Source organism: Atractosteus spatula, chromosome 25, assembly GCF_055471065.1.
Source record: "Atractosteus spatula isolate fAtrSpa1 chromosome 25, fAtrSpa1.hap1, whole genome shotgun sequence".
Classification (NCBI taxonomy): Eukaryota; Metazoa; Chordata; class Actinopteri; order Semionotiformes; family Lepisosteidae; genus Atractosteus; species Atractosteus spatula.
The window spans coordinates 10,048,354-10,068,484 of NC_142730.1; the positions used below are offsets into that span (position 1 = coordinate 10,048,354).

Genomic DNA, 20,131 nt, shown 5'->3' on the forward strand with positions numbered 1-20,131 from the left:
ATTTTCTTCTGATATGTATAACCCCTGTCACTGCAGGCGTTTGTTCAACTCATCTCTTTAGTTCCACGATAAAAATGAACTCTCATGTCAAATAAAGACCTGATCTCTCATTATCTTTCAGCACAGCCGATGTGCACATGCAGTTGTGATGCCTTGATAGTTCACTGTGTATTAAAGGATCTTTTTTTTTTGGTTAATTGCTTAAATTGCACGTCATGCTACTCAACCACCTACCAATAGATCAGGGAATGCTACTCTATTTTCCATATTATATAAAAACACATTTAAGAAATGAAAAGCCTTCTAGGTAGTTTAATTGATCCCTGCTGCAGGAGAATTGTCTTTTTTTTTTACCAAAACAAATCCGCAGTTTTCAAGAATGTATACAGAGGCCGGCATGGTCTGTTCCTTTAACAGCTTTGCTGGTTTATGATCTAAGACACTAGTTTTATAGCTTTTATTTAAAGCCATAAAAGTCTACTCCCCAATAATGTGCTGTATGCATCAAACAGAACTAAAACTGTGGTCCTCTGAAATAAACCGAGGGCTGGTATAGAGATGTGTGTTTCCTAAGCTACCTGGAACACCAGCTCCCTTTAACATTTTGCTTAAGGAGAAAAAAAATACATCATAAAAAATGCCCCATACACCAGATCTTGTCATGAAAAGAGTACCCTAGGCCACTTTCTAAGTTACCAAAAAAAGAACATCAAATGTTGTCTACAGCTATTGCATTAATTTCCTTTTTTAAATATATCTGCTTATTTCTTTCTTTCAGTTTTTATTTCACCGGAGGAGAGAACAGAACCCAGGAAAGTAGAAAAATATTTGGCAATTAACAACAAGTGATGTCAAACACGCACACACACACTGATTGTCACCACACTGTCTGTGACAAGCCTGATCCGACATGACATTTCTCCTGCGGGTTTTCCAAGTGGCTGGTGCACACTTGTGTGTTTGTGTGTCAGGAAACACAGGGATGGAAAATGAAGGGCACGATGGTGACAGCAGTGGAGACTGGGCCTGGCCTTCCCTCATCCTAAGGAACTACAATCCAATAGGAATCCCAGATTTCCTGGTCGTATCCATGGAATTTCTAATGACGTGGCTCACAAGGAAGGATCTGGCCTGTTTAGCTTATCGTCTGCTCTGTCAGGTGATGCCTGGAAGGTTACTGGAAGGGTCAGATTTTGGGTCCCTTCCAGACCTGCAGTCAGTTTCATAGATAAACTCTTAAAAAATTCCATATTTCCAGGTCCCCAGAAACTGATGTCTTTGCCACAGCTGCACATCAAGAATAATCAAGATGGCTCTTAAATTATAAATCCTTTGCATTTTGTCTTCTGTTATTGTCATGAAACCCTATCATGATTTCAAACATAACTTCTAGTCCAGGGATGTTGAGATGCCACCGGTTGAGAAGTTAAGCCCTTTCAGAAAGTGCCTAAAAATGGTCTAAAAATACTCCATAGGCAGCAAAAGGTATTGGCATTGTCTGACAAAACAGTTTCCTTCAAAATGTGATTAGTGTAGCATGAATTAGGCATGTGTTTGCCATAAAAAGGTATGGTATGATTCACCTGCATATACAGTAGTTTTATACAAATTTAGCGAAAGAATCAGTCCACTCCTTTAAACAGTCAGTCATGGTTTGAAAGGAAAAAATAAGACAGTGGTCAGTAATTCCAGGCCCTTCCCCTGGGAGTCTCAGTGGTGGTGATGTGTGTGTGGCTGGTGTAGACGTGTGTCACGGCAGGTACGTCTGGCTGCGTTTGTGCTTGACTGTTGTGGACTTCACACCCTTTCAGGACACAGTGCCTGATGAATGTCGCAGTTTTTCAGTGCCAAGTTTCAAAATGGTCTAGGTTTCCCACACAGAATGGAGAGTTTTTGCCAGACACTCGAGAGAGATCATCCTTTCTCCTAGAGCAGGATAAGGATCATTGTTTTCAGTCCTCGAGCCCTAAAGGTTCCGCCACACTGGACAAAGTGACATCGAGCAATGTCCCCAAAGCGTCAGTCAGCAGGGGACGTGACTCATAGCCATGCCCGTGCATTTCTAGACCACACAAGCCTGCTACACGGCTTGGTTCCACAGGCCACAAGACTTATCTGCAGTTTTTTGTTGCATCATAATGTGTTGGAGTGGTTATGGAATTCTATTTTCTATGTTATCATCCAATCTACAATAGTACAAAGGAGAAGGTACGTTTAAAATAAAAGTATAAAGTAGAGTATAAAACGCCCATAAGAAAAAAAAAACTATTGCAAAGCACTGTTCAGATAAAACTCAGCACAGTTCAGATCTGAAAAGATCTAGCTCACATATATGTTCGATCTCAACATGATTACACAGGATTAATCATTTATAACTAAACCATCCTTTAAATTAAACTAAGAAACCCCCCAGTTTTATCTGACACATGCAATCTTTATTGGGTTAAGTGTCAGCTTCACGTCGCAGTGTGAAAAGTGTTTAATCTCGCCAGTTTCTTTCCACTGGCGTGGTAAAAAAATAGAGACAGGTTCAACTGTATTTTAGTGCAGCGAGTGTTCCTCAAAGCAGGGCTCACTGCTGGTGAATGTGCCCATCGCACAGCTGTCACTTCTGAATTTTTTGCTCACGTCCAATGAAGCAGCATCTTCACTCCATCTATTCTGAGACTTGTGACTGAAATCACCACTTTCTCGGCTAAAGCCAAGACACCGACAGCTTAATCTGAGTACTATGATGTTTAAATGTTCAATGTTCTCCCCCTAGGAACTATGCATTAAAGTAATGGCAGTATTAAATTGTCCCCAAGGCAGTTTCTAACACCTGTGCTTCCTGTTGAGTTGTGCTTTTCTAGCTTAATGAAGTTTCATGGCTGCTATCCTTAAGAATAGTGATCATATAATAGAGTTGATGTAATTTTGTCACATTAATTTCATACTTGTTCTGTGGATTCCTCAGGACGGCCTTTCTCATTCCTACAGCGAATCCTTACAGCTGGAATGAAGAATATTGAGAGGAGTGGGTTATTGGCCTTGCAGATTCTGTGTGAAAGGAGCTACTGTACTGTATATTCAGGCCAGGAATTCCCATTCTCGATATAGGCTTCACCCCCCAGTGCGCCAATGAGTGCCACAAGCTGGCTTTTCCTTTGCTGTCTCGCTGTTGCAGCGCAAGTCTGCAGCAACCGAGGGTTGAGGGGAAATGATTTCGACTCTCACAATACACTGGAAATGAGTGGCAAGGCAAAGCCTGAACGACATTTTTATTGTGGCTTTTGTTATGTTTAACATGAGGTACGTTACGCTATAGTTTGTGGTAGTATGGAACAAGCTAACTAGCCTCACTGTTGAAACTAATACCCTGGCGTCTTTCAAAAATCTACTGGAGAACAAGTGTCCTCAGCCAGAAAAGGCAGTAGCGATACGCGGAAATAAAAAGAGCCCAAGAAAGTGGTAGATTTTGTACCTCTCTAGTAGAGAGGGTGGCATAATGTCGTCTGTGCTCTTCTGCCTGTGTGCTTGTATGAATGTGCACCAGCCACGAAAGCAACTCCCGCACACTGAGGGGACTAAAAACGCCCAAAGTTAACCAAAAGTCACCACTGTTTTCTATTTACAGATTTGAAGCTCAGAATGAAAACAAAAAGAAATAAGGCTTCTATGGCCGGCTGCTTTCACTGACGCTGCGACAGACCCTGCGCAGATAAAGACTTCGATGGCTTTCAGAACGGACGCTCATGTAGAGACCCTTCGACTCAGGGTCCAGCAATGTCTGAATTTCACTGGCCGGCTTGGTTAAGGGCACCCTGAGCCAGTATTGGCCCCGCTGGTCCCGACGTGTGTCCAAGAGAATCCTTTCCAGCTGACTGATACCAGTTAACTGATAAAAAAAAATTGGTAGCAAAAGAGATTCAAAGATGTATATTTCTAGATCGACTTACAGTAATTATTTAATTACTATGACCCTCTTATATGAATGTGCATTATGTCCAGGGCGAGAAAGCAGTAGTTTGCTTGCCCTTTTACCTCAACATCAAAACTAAATTGTGGCCCAGCTGTCTCACATGGCATTACACAATCCCCACATTATCCATGTTATTTGACCTTTTGGAAAGCTAAGGCAGTGATAGTGCTGCACTCAGCTCACCTTTAGACCTACGGCCAGTTTTCAACCTGATTTATCTGATGCTGCGAGACTGAGATTACTCTACAAAGAGAGACACAGCTAGGTTCTGAACCTGCACGCCCCTTTCAGAGGAAAGTGAACACAGAAATGCAGTATAGAATCTAGTTCTCCACACACACACACATATGCACATAGTTCAGGCTCTCTGTTTTCTTGGCAAACCACATGAACAGTGACGAGAAAGCAAGTAAAAAGGAAACACTGCGTGTCGATAAAACAGGCTTTTTACACTTGTACATTTCACCCACCTTCAAACAAAATAAAAAACGCAATGTATATATACATTTTATGGAAAACTATTTAAGACTACTGTCTTGCTACTGTGAGCCAAAAGTGGACGTTCGGTTTTGTTCAATATTTCCCTTTTTTAACAGCTAATACAAGTTTATACACGGACTTTTGTATCACACCTAAATCAAACTTATGTCCTTAATAAGCTTTGTATTTATATATATATTTTACATTATCTGCTAAGAAAAAGATAGTCTTGCTCCCTAGTCGTCAGAACGGCCTTGTGCTTTAATGTCTCCCCTCTGGATTTTATTTTGTTTCGGTTTTCCGGCGTCTCCGCGGCGAGATCGCTGGCCACGAGTGTCGAGTCAAAGCCGGAATGTGGTTTTAGAAAAATCATGGCGACGCAGACCTGCTAAGAGGAGGCAGGGGCAAGCCGGGAGGGGCAGGACAGGTCCCGAGAGACCGATTAGACTCAGCTAGTCGCGGTAGTGCCACGCACAGCAATATACGGGACAGAGACATACTGCCGTCTGGGTTCTGCGCTGGGCTGTGTTATGTGCTGAAGATGAACTGCACGACATTGGAGGAGCTCCTGAACGACCCGAGGCAGGGACCACTTTCTAATTTTGCACAGCCGCTGGGCTAACTGCTTGTATCATGTGCTGTACAATGTGACTCTTCTGTAACATCTTTAACGAGGATTGAAAGACGGCCCACACGTGAGACAGAGCAACGCCGGAGCACAGCCATGACTGGCATCAGACAGCAGGGGGAGCCACCGGGTAAAGGCTGCACAGAAACCTGCACTGTGGGACTCTTCTTTCAGTGCTAGGGGAACTGGAATTTGGGCCTTCAAAGACACATTTCATCAGATACACTAGGAGCACTCTGGTTTAATGCTGCCCGGTTTGAGTCTATGCTAGTTTCTTCAGAGACGGGCCCCGGTCTCGAACCTTGAGGCCATAAAATGAATCCACAGATTGCAGAGGGGGACCTTGAAACCTAGGCCTCCACGATGTATCCATGGAGACAGGTTTGACATGGGAGTGAGGCCCTGGCCCAGCACTCGCCTGTACAGGACGCACCTGATCAGTAGGCCACCCCAAACCCCAACAGGGACAGAACTAGCTACCGACACGCGACAAACGCTGAGCCAGAACGCCTTCTCTGAACAGCAGGAAATGGGCTCCAAACACTGCTGTTTCCAACAAGTTCCAAACATACTAGAGCTAAAGGAATCATATTTAATTTATCAGTGACTGGGCTCAGCTTGCACCTCGACGGATCCTGCCGGGTTTATAGCAGCCCAGACCTTGCCTGACTCCCTGGTGGTGTTCTAGCATGTTCTCTTTGGAGGGAATGTGTTCTCTTCCTGTGACCTGGCGCCCTTTAACTCAAAAGACAGGACATAGCTCAGAATGATGAAAGGTCATTTAGTCCTCGTACCATGGCTTTCTAATGCGTGTTTTACCTGGTTTGATCAGCATTCGTTTAATTGGCTGCACTAGATCATGATAATGCCAAGTTGTCCTTGGAACAATATTTACGATGTTAATCCTAATATGGCCAATCATGGAGTCCGGAATGTCTGTAGTTGTAGCCCAGAACAGTGAACATGCAGTCAGACCACAAGAGAGAAGACCAAAGGGATGGTACTGTATATTGTCAGAGAGGACTGAGCTGTGCTTACTGAGCACAGTAAACCCACTGTTGGTCTTTCTCAGTGTCTACAACAAATATGATAAATGACAAATATGATGTGTGTTTGTCATTGTGTTGTGTTTGACTGTGCCATAAAACAAATTCCCCCTAGGGGACAGGAAAGCTTGAATTGAAATTGAATAGATTGGTCCAGTCAACAGGCTGGCGGTACAAGATGCTGAGCTCTCGTTGGCATTGCAGCCACACTCAGCCCAGGACAGGCCGAGTCTGGAGAGAGCTGGAGAGGCGGTGTTCTCAGCAGTGTGAACAGGATTCAGAAAGACTCCTCGAAGCTCAGCGGAAGGAGGACCAAGTCTCCTCTCATCATTCTGAGAGCCACTGTCTCCCCGTCTTAAAGTGAAAGCACAAGGGAGGGAGACCAGTGACTCGGGATCGACTTTTCATTAAAAATGTTTACACCAGTACTGCTGCTATGTTCTGTGCTAAAATGGTAAGCATGTTTTGATTTTCATTTACAGAGATGAGATAGATTTCTGTCTATTTAAAGCACGGACTGTTCTCCGGGTACAGTACAATACTCTTTCAAATACAATTAACCATTGATTTTGGAGAGTTTTTAGGCATTTTTTTTCTGGCCTCCGAAACAAACCAAACATCAACTCTTCTGCTTTTTTCCTTCTCAATCTGAACCATGTGGAAAAAGGAACAGGCTGTGGTGAAAGCCCTCTAAGATCGCGGTACCACAATGTCGGGTAATATTGAACGTTTCTGTCAGGGGGGTTTGCAGTTAATTTCGGCTGAGGGCTTACATCAATCGTGTCCATTTCGGCAGACGGGGTCAAGACTGATCTGTCTTGACCCAGAACTGGGCAGCACGAGTCTAAGAGATGACTGGACTTCAAGTGGCTCCCACAGCAGCTGGCTGGGCCGGCTCAGGGAGGAGGGAAAGAGCTATACGCAGATGGGTCACTACCAGGCTTCCCACCTTGGCCCCATAATGCCTCAGGACACGTCATGAGATGGTGTTCACACTGGTCTGTAAACTAGCTCCCCAGCAACATCGCCCTCTGCTGTCGAAAACATGGCAGTGCAGGAGGTGTTTGTTCTAAGACCTAAGGGTGCTTTCAAGCTACAGAGAGGGGGCAATTCTACTCACCAAGAGGCTTCTCTAATGTAGAGGTTTTGCACAGGAAGACTAAAACTCTGTGACGAATGTGCTACTGATCTGTCTTGTCTTAATATAGCATGTTTCCAAAGGAGGGGGCCAGGTGTTACCAAACTAACGCGTGAAAAATCCCAATCTAGCTGATTACCCTCCTAGTAACAAGTACTGTATTTGAAACCCAATAAATTGCTCGTGTGGTGTAGAAATGGTATTATTTAGCACGATTTAAACTGGCCCAGACCTGTTTGCAGACAATACCTAAATAGCTCGTGTAGTAAAATATTGATCCTAATTCAGTTAGCTATGCAATTGACGTCAACATATTAAGCTGCTTTTTGAAACACCCTTAAACTCAAAGAGCACACAAAGGTTAAAACAAAAGGGAAATGTAGCTTTAGCGGCTGCATCCAGGTGTCCCGAGGTTATGGCGCCCTGGTGGGTAACTCTAGTCACAGTGTCGCCTCTCTGGCTCCACACCGCCCTCTGGTGGCGGCGCCGGGCTACTGCAGCACCTGCCCTCGCGTCTCGGGGAGCTTGAGCGCCAGGAAGCTGCCGGCGGCCAGGGCGCCCGAGGCGAACATGATGGGCACGGCCTTGGTGATGCCCACGAAGGACGTGAAGATGCTGATGCCCAAGACGGCCGCGAGTTTGCACAGCGCATTAAGGAACCCAAATGCCGTGGTTCTAAAAAAAAAAAAAATATGAATAACAAAACGGTGAGTTGAATTTTCTAATGTCGGTCTATCGGTTAACCGACATGCAAGTCTGAGAGGCGTTAGATCTGACTAACCCGTTGCTTCGTTGCATTTATAGTATCTTTGTCATATATTTATTTAATTGCCGTTATTTAATTGTAGATAATTCTATCAACTATAACAACTATGCTATTCCCATTGGCCCTTACCAATCATGGCCTCCTAATAATCCCCCTCTCTGAACTGGCTTCATCACTCTGCTCTCCTCCCCACTGATAGCTGATGTGTGGTGAGCGTTCTGGCGCACTATGGCTGCCGTCGTATCATCCAGGTGGGGCTGCACACTGGTGGTGCTGGAGGGGATCCCCATTACCTGTAAAGCGCTTTGAGTGGAGTGTCCAGAAAAGCGCTATATAAGTGTAAGCAATTATTATTATTATTGTAATTGCAAATCCAAGGTCCTTTCAAGGAAAAAAAGGAGATTTTACCTGAAACATGCGAACTCTTAATAATTCAATTAAGTAAATTAAACATGTCGTTGCGCATGTTCAAAACATGGTCACTCATTGAAGAGTTGAGATTTCCTTTTAAACCACTGTGGCTTTGGGCTCTACAGCACCAGGAGTGAGGAATAACAGTACTTCAACTCCCACACAGGCCAACATGCAGGAGGCCAGAAAGTCCACTAGGTGGCACTGTGCGCCTGCAAATGACGTATTTCCGGCTAAACAACCCGGTCACACTGAGAATCTGGCAGAACAGCGTGACGTGAACAGAAAGCAAACAGGTTTCTAAATCTTTCTTGGATGATCAACCAAAATCTAAGGACTCTTCTAGTTCACATGACACAAGTATGGAATTCTTTGTCGTTCAGAAAGACCTCGGTTAATAATAGATTAACTATATTAATATATTATGACTTCACGATCGATTGTGCTTTACATTGCTTTATATACAGTATGGGTTTATTTCAGGTGTCCTGAAGAAGGCTCCACGGCCGAAACGTTGTGTTTTCTTTCTTCTTTTTTTCAGCATGGAATAAACCTATTACTTGTTCCTTTGCAACCTACGCATGCTGACGCAGCTACCCACCTGAACTTATATACAGTATTACACTGCTTTACATACCACTGACTGAAAAATAAACACATAGCTGAGTATTTCCTTGAAGAGTGTTTGGAATCAGTGGCTTAAAATACAAAACCAGCTCCATCGGCCTTTTCCCTCACAGAACAGCATGATGTCTTAAAATATTGAATTACTTGGGCTTTTCTGTGAATCCACCTGCTGTGTTGACACTATAATTATATGTTGAATAATATTACAACAGCAGTGTAGTGATAGTTGTGATTTGTCATGGCTTTCCCTAATTCAAAGGCCCAGTACAGTTGGGGAGCAGTCGACTGCTGCACCTGTATTCCCCAGAGGAAGAGCCCAGTGCTGCAGCCCCGCAGGAGGGCCAGCACTGGTCACTGGTGTGCCTGTGTCGGGCCTCACTGTGAGCAGGGCACTGGGGCAGGAGCACTGGGGCACTGGGCAGGTGTACTGGGGCACTGGGCAGGTGTACTGGAGCAGGAGCACTGGGGCACTGGGGCAGGAGCACAGGACAGGAGTATGGGGCTGGAGCAAGGGGCTGGAGCAAGGGGCAGGGGCACTGGGCAGGGGCACTGGGCAGGGGCACTGGGCAGGAGCTCTGAAGCATTGGGCAGGAGTACTGGGCAGAAGCACTGGGGCAGGAGCACTGGGGCACTGGGCAGGAGCAGTGCTCTACACTAGCAGCCGCTAGCATGCCAACACTCAGGGAAACAGCTGGCCAGTGACGCTGCCCAGACTCCAACACTTGCTGATGTCCTCTCCAGTTTGTCACGTTCTGTCAGGATATGTGTGGAAACCATATGCATGGGAATTAAAGGCCAAGGCCCAAAGGGTGGTGGATGTGTGGAACAAGCTGCCCAGCCATGCTGCTGAACACAGTAATACCTTGGCTTCTCTCGAGAAACAACTGAACGAGATCCTTGGATGAATTAATTAGAAGTCAACTACCACATGGCCTCCTCTCATCGGTTACCTTAGTTTCTTATGTGGATGCTTCTCTACAATCAGGGCACCACAGATGACAGCTGCAGAGACCATGAGCCGCTCCAGTGACCTGGCACACCAGCATGGCTCTTACCTTTTATCTGAGGGGTACAGCTCGACGGTCAGCACGTCCAGGGCATTCCAGGATGCAATACTGATCCCCCCGAAGAGGCAGAGGAGAGCGATCATGGCTGACTCGTTATTGCCGAACCACAGGAAGAAACAGCTGATGCAGGACATGACACTGGAGCCCGCTGTGGAGAGAACACACAGCAGGAGGACTGCAGTTAGAGACAACCTGGACAGGACGCAAGGCGGACAGACACTCACACCAGGGCCAATCAACCCACCAGCATGCCTTTGGATTGTGGGAGGAAACTGGAAACCTAGAGGAAACCCACACAAACACAAGGAGAACATGCAGACTCCACACAGATAGTATCCCCAGGTCTGGAATTGAACCCAGGGCCCAGTGCTGAGAGGTAGCAATGCTGACCCCTGCGTCACCATAACCGCACCAAGTGAGATAAATAACAAATGCAATTCCACATATAATTACAGCTTCTGAAGGGTTTAAACAGTAACTAGTCTGTAAAGACAACATTACCAATGCTAATGGACGATGACAATTTATTCCTGATGATGGAATGATATGGGATGTGGTCTTGTTGTGTGTTTTTAATTAATGAAATGTGATTGCTGCTTTCATACTGGATGCTCTTTGTCATGAGCATATAAGACCTAGTGCCCTTCCTGGTTCCTGGAGGGTACTAGTTCCCCATTTTCAAACAGAGAATGAATCATGTTTAATAGCATTAAGAAGGCCCATTTTAAGGGGAAACATTTTGGAAGTGTTTGCAGTAAAATGCTTCCTCAGGCATGCTGCAGATGTTGACCAGAGTGAAGTAACTGTACAGGAGGAGTGGAACTGATGTTAGGCGGCACAGACTACAAAGGACAGGTCAGAGGTCAGGCAGGGGACGTCTCACCCAGCATGCGCAAGCGGCCGATCTTGTCCATGAGCAGGGCGGAGACGATGTTGCCAGGCAGCACTGCCAGCGTGCCCAGGAAGCTGACGAAGTAGATCATGTAGGCGTTGTTGTCATCGCTGAAGTCCAGCATGCAGCCCTCCTTGTTGTGCAGAAAGGTGCTGTTCAGGAGCCGGCTGTTCACAAACCTGTACTTGAAGAGATCTGGCGGAGGGAATCACAGAGAGGGCTCTCTATGAGAGGGCACAAAAGGAATTCTAGAAACTGGGGAAAAAAGCACTATTGTGGGAGAAAGACATCTCTACTCCAAATGAAATAAGTCCAATTTCAAGCATGCATTTTGGAAAGCAATACTTTTTTTGGAACAAGTAATAGGTTTATTCCATGCTGAAAAAAAGAAGAAAGAGAAGAAAGAGAAAGAGAAAGAGAAAAGAAGAAAGAGAACACAACGTTTCGGCCGTGGAGCCTTCTTCAGGTGTGAGCAGGAAATGGGGAATACTTTTTTTTGGGGGGATACTTGGGCAATAATGGGTAAATGGGGATACTTTTTTTTTTGCTTTCAAGGTCAAAGAAGTTCCTGAAGGACTGGAGAATTTAAAGTACTTGAAAAACAGAACTCTAAAACTGTTTCATATTTATTTAGGTTGTTTTGGGTTTGTGTTTGTGTTTCTGGGAGATTTTAAGAATGGAACTGTAGTTTTGTGCACGAGTCCGTGTGTAGCAGCTGCATGTCTTGTAGGTGTCTCTTCTTTCCTGCTCCTTAGTTAGAAAAAAGGGCACAACTGCTGAACATTCCGATTCAAATTCACACTGCCCTGTGAGGCGTCCAAATTTCAGCCTGCACCATGACTTTGGTTCATTGCAAGTTTGTATAATAATATAGCTGAAAAACCTTATTAGAATGCTTTTTCCCCATTTATTCATGCTATTTTGCTCATATAAAGTATACACATCCTTAACAGCTAACTGCAATTCCTCAGACTCAATGCACATCTGCACGTTTTGCATGGTCTACCGTGGGTTTTTTTTCAGTACTACTGTACATATTTATTGTTCTGTCGTTATTATTTTTTCTGTTTCTAACAGTGTAGACAGTACCTTGTAACGTATTGTCTACACTGTGTGGTGTTGTCTGTTGTACGGTGTCTGTCCCAAAATAAGAATTGCAATGTATCTGTACATATGGCAGTAAAGTGCTCTACTGTTTTTATAGAGTATCTGCTTGCTATGTAAGGCAATGGAGGCCGATACACAGACATGGTTCTGCCGCCAGAGAACAAACTGACCACTTGACCCCTCTTTCCTCCTGTTACGGCTCTGGCTGCCCCATCTCTCCCCATCCCTCACACCCAAACCCCCGACTCCACCCCCTCTCACCAGTGTTGTAGAAGAGTGTGTTGATGAAGGTGCAGTTTCTGAAGAAAGTGTTGCTGGAGGTGATGTCCTCAAAGTAGCACTCTTCAAACAGAGAGTCCTCAAACACCATGGACTTCATCTTCATGTTGATGAACCTGCGGGGACAGAGGAGGGGGAACACGCAAACATTGCGGGCAGCCGAATCTAATCCAGTCATTTGGACTGGGGAGGTTTGCGCCCAGCAGCTACAGCTCTTTATATATATAAAAAAAACCCTCCTACCTTCAGTCCAGAAGGAATCACCTCTTAATTTCCACCTGTGTCCTAAGATCTACATTTCATTGCTGATATTCAAGTGTTCCCTTGGGCTGTCTTAGTCACCTTTGATGTTCTGGAATACTGCGTATTCTCTTTGGATCATTACTAAAGATGCATTTCTTCAATGCATTATTACAGTATGTATAGTAGACTATAGAGGTCCAGGCACAAGTATGTCCTCTGTCCTTTCATCATGAATCACTACTACTTGTTATACTACTTGGTGTTTGAAGTCTGAACAAATTTAGAAAAGACACTACTGATAAGTAATTAAATTTTATTTAAAAGAAGGGGGCGGTAGATTTAACTGTACCAAATGAAGAATGTCAGTGCTTTTTTCCACGATTGTATTCTACAAGGGCATCAACCTCTTATTCTTCTACAGCTAGAAAAACACTGGAGCCCCAAAATTAGATAAACAAGTTGATCAAACAAGGTAATCTAGTGGTCACTTTGGGCCCTGGAGAAACAGACTCCAATACCCTGAGCAAGAAGTCTGAGAAGCAATGTTTTCTTGCCCACATAAAAAGGATAGTGAAGACTCCCAGATGGCTCAACCAGTTAAAGCCCTAAGGCTCAGCTGTCACTGGTTCAAGCTTGACTGTATTCAGTGACCAGAAGACTCCGAGCATCAGCACACAATGTGCAGAGCAGGTGTGGGCATTGGTCACCCAGGGTCTTCTGGCTCCCAGAAAAACAGTGATGCAGTGACACCCGGCCTCCTCCAGGTGGCACTAACCCACCAGGAGGGCAATCTGAAGCCGGCAGTGTGTCTGTAGACTCTTAGACATACGCAGAGTTGTAAAACAATACACAACAAGATAGAATCGGTGATAGTAACAGGGCAGCTGTCATCGGGGGGAGTTTGGTTGATTGATTTGGCATCTGGAGAACTATGTAGGGGTGGACTTATTGTGGTAGGGTTATTAAAGAGACTGGGGGATATGTGCAAGAGGTGTATGTACAAGCAGTTGATGCTGATGCTTATTAGCAGTCTCCTCTCGTCTCAAGAATGATGGAGTGAGCGCCGGCTTCCAGGCATGTTGATGAAAGAGTCTCACCATGCCAAGTCGACAGTTCGGTTAAAAAAACCGCTTTGTCCTTTTATTTGCACGTGTGTGTCCCAGCTGGGACAGCAACAACCACAATGAACAAAAAAAAAATCAAAAGATAAAAATACTATAATTTGCAGACAAGGTACAGTGACATCAAAAAATAGTAGTAATCATTAGTTAGCTCAATATTCCTCGAGCTCTCCTCCCTGAGTCACTATTACTGACTGCCTAAACATTTCCCAGCATCCCTTTATATACCTTTGGGCCATACCATTACCATAATGGAATAACATGAATCATAAAATAGACAAATATCAAACATACATTGACAATCTATTAATAATACACCGACATTATAGTGTAATACAAACATATATGAAATCCCTGAAAATCAATATAAAATTTTAAGTGTCATGTTATATGTCCCCCTCCTCTGTTTGCATTGGTATATTCCCATTCCCATCTCCACGGGCATATGAGCGGCTGCTGCCTCGGCCTCTTGGTGCTGCACTGTAATGGGGTGTCACTGAAGGCTGGGTGTCTGCTCCTGGACTGAAAGTGCTCTGGGTTGTAGATTAGACACTACAGGTTCCAAGGGACATTGGGACCAAAGAAGGAAGCCCAGCCACAGGTCAGCAAAAATACAATTCTCACAACAGGGAAGCACAAGACACGGACTGGAAGTGGCCAGTAAAAGCTTGTCATGGTGTTTCGAGTTTACAGGACGAAACAGAGGGGGCCAGCGACGCGCCACTGCTTACTCACTTGTTGTTAAAGAACTCTCCATTGCTGTGGATCTGGTTCTCCAGAGTGAAGTTGAACGTGAAGTGCTCCACCTTCTCCCTGCTGAAGAACTTGGTGCGCAGGGCGTAGTCCTGCTTCTGCATGTACTTGATCATGTCTGGAAACCACACTGTCAGACCGTAGTAGCTGAGCGAGGGAGAGAAGGAGAGGAGGGGAGAGAGGAAGGGGAGACAGGGAGGGAGGGGCAGAGGGAGACACCATCAGGGAACACAGGGAGACAGAAGTGAGAGAAAGGGACAAAAGGAAAATGGAAAATCAGATTTCTAGTTCAGCTGTGAAGAGTATGTCTCCTGCACCATCACAAACTAAATTTCTTTGTTAAAAAAACGACAGTGGCAAATGTCTAGCAGACATTTAGAAGCATTTTCTCTGTAATAAAGAGTAAAAAAATAGCTTTTATTAATCTCTTTATTAACCTTTATTTTATTAAAGGATTTGGTGTTTGTAAGTTTGAAAGCAAGAAGTTCTGTTGGGAATAAATATCAATAGTTGACAGTCCAACAACTATAAGACATCAGGAGCCATGATGAAGGTGAAACGCAGCCTGTGAAATCCTTTAAAGACAAGCCTCACAATCTCAGAAAACTACAATCATACCAGCTATCTGACTGGTAGCCTGGTGGAGCTATTTATTCTACTGATGTAGGTAATTAGCAAATGAAATATTCTTAATTAACTTTGCAAGCTTTGAGGGAACCTCATTACCGGCAATGCAATTTTCCACCCACACATCTGCACGACGTCCATTCCTATACAATAGAGTCATTAACACAACTCCCATCCTTTTCAGGAGACTGTGTGGCTTGAATTATTCTTGAAAATCATTGCTTGCACAACCTGTAATCAATAATTACTAGTACCTGATTGCCAAGAATGTTTCTCCTACATTGGTACTGTTGGTAACTGCAAGCCTGCTGTCAGTATTCATGCCAGTTCAAGTCATGTCCATAGCAGAGCCCAGTGGCTCATCTGACCAGAGCTCATCCTGATTGGCACTGCACTTAGCCAGCTGCTCCCCCTCTGATCTCCGCCTATCCATCTCCAAACGGGATGCCATGCAGAGGCCCCTGGGTGGACTGGAGCAGCTAGTGCAGAGTGACAGCAGTCTGTAGTGGGGACTCGGACCCACAACCCATAACCCATATAATAACCCAAATGGATTATTAGACCCATAACCATAACCATGAGGTTAGAGTAGCCTTACCCCCTACTCTGTGCCACTCCCTTTTATGGAAGTTCAGTATAAATACGGGTAGGTTTGTGTCTTCTGCGGATTGTCTGTCAGTCAAATCAAAGAAGCAAGAACTTCAAATGATACGTGAACATGATGAGGCACACAGTAAGGACAACTATCCTCTCCTTTAAACGGGCTTCAGTATGTTGGATACCAACTGAACAACAAGGAGGCTGTTAAAAAATCTGAATCCCAAGCTGGATTTCCCACCTTTTCCTTCTCTCCCAGGTTATACAGGGTCAGCACCAGTCCAGTACCAGTCCAGTACTGGTCACTGGAGATGTGAAAAGCATCTTGCAGCAGGCAGAATCACAGAGCTCGATGAGAAGTAATCTTGCCATCACTGGATGGTGTCTGGGCTGTGTCATAAGCAGATGGTGACCAGGATAATGCTACTACAACTGGCCAGTTGGGGCTGTGTGGGGTTGGTTTCGCCAGGAGATTCTCGATTTTTTAAGCCAAAACTGGCCTGTGGGCCGGTGGTGTTGTCTGTGAGCGATGTGCCGATTATGAGCTTGCTTCCAAGCAACCTGCAAGCAGACTGTGGGATTCAGAGGTTGAAAAAGCCAGAGAGCCCTGACAAGCACTTTTCCAAAGGACAGCGTTCACGGCTCTCATTCTCTCCCGCTAGCGTGAGCATTCATAGCTGCTGGTTCCAAACTGGATGGCAACAAAGAAATATAATTGGTGTTTCCAAGTGGGACGTGTAGTAACTGTCCTTTCCAAAATGGCCTTGCTACCTGCCTACAAGCCATGGAGCTGGGTTCCACTATAAAGTTGTATTCCAATTAACAGTTGCATTTTGCTTCTCAGAAAACTGTAGCACAAGGATTCAGGGCTCTCTTTTAAAGGGGAACTGCAGCACTATTTTCATATTTCAGGGTTAGAAAAAATCAGCGTCGACCAGCATATCAAATCATAACAGAAGTAAAATGCAGACAACAACATGTAAAAACTCCTATCTACATCACCAAATAGATGACGTTTCCAGATATGCGCAGTGCCATATTCTGCAATTCAAAACGAGGCAACAAAACTTCCGGTGAGATGAAGTTTTTACATTGTAAACAAGCAGGATTGCGCATATATCTCTTTTAATCCAATAGAAATACTGCACTCGATTTCAAGACAGTTGCCGACAAATACAATTTACTTGCTAACTCTGCCTGCAGATCACGTTGGAGTATTTCTTTGTGAAATGTCTGCTGCACAACCTGTACATATTCACTTGTACATTGCATTACATGAGTCATTGCAGTGACTAGTGAGCAGGAAGGGCTGTGAGGCTTCACATCACAAATCCTGGGAACTCTTGCTCTCGCCCGTGGTGAGGCCAGGGGTTTGCGACAACATGGCGACTTACAGAACTTTCACAAAGTTCACGATTTTGTGCTTAATTCAAAATTATATAAGTTCTGTAAGTCGCCATGTTGTCTCAAACCACTGGTTACAAAATTTGTAAAATGTTGAATTTCTTTTGTTATTAAGATTAAATAACTGGTTTGAGAATTTGGAACTGCAGTTCCCCTTTAAGATAACACAAAATGATCTTGCATCATCAGGTTGAAGTTTAATCAATTAATGTCCTCATAAAATCTACTATAAAGCAGATGAACACTCTTAAGTGGGTGCAGACACAGCTCTGCTGCTGTCCGGGCTGCCTAGGCCTCCACAGGTTTCAGTTCTCCTGGGAGAACCTGGGCATCGGCCAACTTGGTGTGGCATAAGTGAGAGATGCAGAGCTCCACCAATGGGCACAAACTCGCCTAACAGGCGCTGTGGAGCTCAGTGAATGACAATGTTCCTGAGAGATGGGCATTTTGGAGCAGCTTGTGATTCTGAATTGGGTGGGTAAACAATAAAAACAGACATTTCAATTCAAAATAAAAAAACTATTAAATGCTGGGTGGAGAATTTCACATTGTATAGAGAAGCGGTTTTTCATCACTCTCACCTGAAGGACATAGTGAACCACACAGCCATCATCATCAGAGTGGTGCGGCGGTACTCTGGTGAGAAGCAAGCCAGGAAATTCCCCCAGACCTACCAGAGATGGAGACATAAGGAAGGGTTTATGAAGACAGCTGAGTACTCAGCCCACCAGTCTTACTTTTTCCTCTACACCGGATGAAGCGAACCACAATGCTTCAGGCATTAGACGTGATCGGTTTGTAAGGCCCTGGAAAACGGTGCATTTTCAAGCACTTTAGCAACGAAATTTATGTCAGAAGAGACCATCACTAGTCCAGTTGTTGTTCAATGTTTAAGTGATCATGTCAGTACTGTACTGATGTTCCATGTCTGTATTAAAATTAGGGTAAATTTAAACCACAGAACATGTTGGTATGCAACAAGTGATTTTAAGTGATTTGATAGTTTTTTAAGATCATGGCATATCAGTTTTTGCAATGTCGTTCAGCTGTTCTTGGCATTAATGAGCATTTTATAGAACTGGATGAGAATCTACCTTAACAAGTTCCCTAACAAGCACAACTGTAAAGGAAAATCTTAATCAAGCCATCCAGCCCTGCATCTCTCCACTGATTTATCCAACAAAACAAGCAATTGTACTGTTGATTATATTGGCTAACGTTTCACACACTAAAAGATGGAACCTAAAGTGTGACTCACTAGGAATAACTACACCCAATAATCAAGCGTATTGAAAGGATTGCGGACTGCGTTAGTCCCAGTAAATTGAATTCAACCTGCGTGCTGAAGGCCAGCCTCCTGGCTACAGCACGAGGGCCCGAGAACCCCTGCTGAGGGAGGGGTGACCAAGGGGCAGCTGCAGAGGTGGCGGTGGGCTGGGAAGGAGAGAAGGGGATCATGTCCAGTATTTATAATGTTTTAGGAGAGGCAATGACTTCGGGCGTGATTGCTAATTACTGACAGCTGAGGAGGACTGAAAATGGCTGTTGTCATCTCTCCCAAGCTTTCTTCATACAATCCATTAAAACATTAAGATCCACATCTGATTAAAAGAGAAGATTAAATAGAAGAGATAAAGCAAGGACCCAGCCACAGATTACATGAAAGATGGTGAACTTTCAGCATCCCCACAGTAATAGAACACACAAGCACCTTCCATTAAAAAAACAAGCAATTATAGTCGTTAAGAAGATTCCAATTCCTTTTGTCAAATGCAATTCCCAGGAATCTGAAAATACTGAAGGTAAGGACAGTATTCACATTGGAGGATGTCTTCATAAAATCGGGAGATCACTGTTGTCTTCATAAAATAAAGTGTAAATAATTATGATGGAGGAAAACAAAGTGCTCTGGGCTCCTCTGGCTGATGTGCCAGTCTAACTTGTGACCACGGTGGTGGGCACACTAGGGTCTGATTATCAAAATCCCCAGTTAGGCACACTGTGGCATACTAGAGGGCATCATCTGAATATCAAGTATAAGATAAGATCACTTTATTAGCCCCTATACAATTTCTTGCATTAGGAATTTGTCTTTTTTCACATAACCCAGCTTGATCTCCATGAGACACACAGACAGGGAGAGAAGCTTGGGGTCAGAGTGCAGGGTCAACCACTGTACAGCACCCCTGGAGCAGTTGGGGTTAAGGGCCTTGCTCAGGGGCCCAACGGATTAGGATTTCTCTGCCGGCTGAAGGATATGAACCAGCAACCATCCAGCCACAGGCGCATATCCTTAGCCACAGAGCCACCATTACAGTACACTATACAACATTAAAGACATTGGCTATGAAAAGCAATGCCTTCTCTGCCTGTGGAGCAGGGGCTCCAGGTTGGGGTCCCTTCTGCAGATTAAGGTCCTTGATTAATCAGTGACTGATGAGCTCCGATGAGCCTCGCGTGGTACCTGGTGGAAGAGGCTGGTAAGGCGCATTCTCCAGCGCCGATGCCAGGCGCCGGTGTCTGCCCCGATCTCCACCAGCTCGTCCAGCTGCTTCACCGTCTTGATGTTGGTGACCTGGGCACAGTGGACAAGGATGTGAAATAACAGGGCACTTTAATGCCTTGTACTTTTTTAATAGTTCTGAAATGTCTTAGTAAATTGAAGCGCCTGGATTTACAATCAAACACATAAACCAGAAGGCACAAACAGAAGCTATGGGTCCATGCATTTTAATACTTCACATATTTCTTTACACAAAGGGTTGTGGGTCTCTGGAACACTGATGCCCTGCTCAATTAGCCTCCTGCTTGTGACCTATGTTATATTGGTCTGGAAGACTGACATTGGCACACCAAGGCCCTTCTACTGAAAACGGAGAGCAAGAGAGGGGACATCTTGAAACCATCCTGAACAGATGTCCCACTTTGGTGGTAGAATATTTATCAGGATGTTCCATCCATTCATTTCCAAACTGTTTTATTCA

General features: G+C 44.5%; 1 protein-coding gene across 1 annotated transcript in view; it reads right to left on the reverse strand.

Moving 5' to 3' along the window:
• Positions 1-181: 181 nt before the first annotated feature.
• The window catches only part of sv2a (synaptic vesicle glycoprotein 2A), a 43,774-nt gene continuing 23,824 nt past the window's right edge, over positions 182-20,131 (reverse strand). The window contains exons 6-12 of the mRNA XM_088905293.1: positions 19,612-19,722; positions 17,729-17,817; positions 14,502-14,666; positions 12,385-12,518; positions 11,008-11,211; positions 10,113-10,272; positions 182-7,928 (exon numbers count right to left, since the gene is read on the reverse strand). Coding sequence (XP_088761419.1) covers positions 7,745-7,928; positions 10,113-10,272; positions 11,008-11,211; positions 12,385-12,518; positions 14,502-14,666; positions 17,729-17,817; positions 19,612-19,722 — 1,047 coding nt within the window. The 3' untranslated portion in view covers positions 182-7,744. The remainder of the gene's footprint in view (positions 7,929-10,112; positions 10,273-11,007; positions 11,212-12,384; positions 12,519-14,501; positions 14,667-17,728; positions 17,818-19,611; positions 19,723-20,131) is intronic.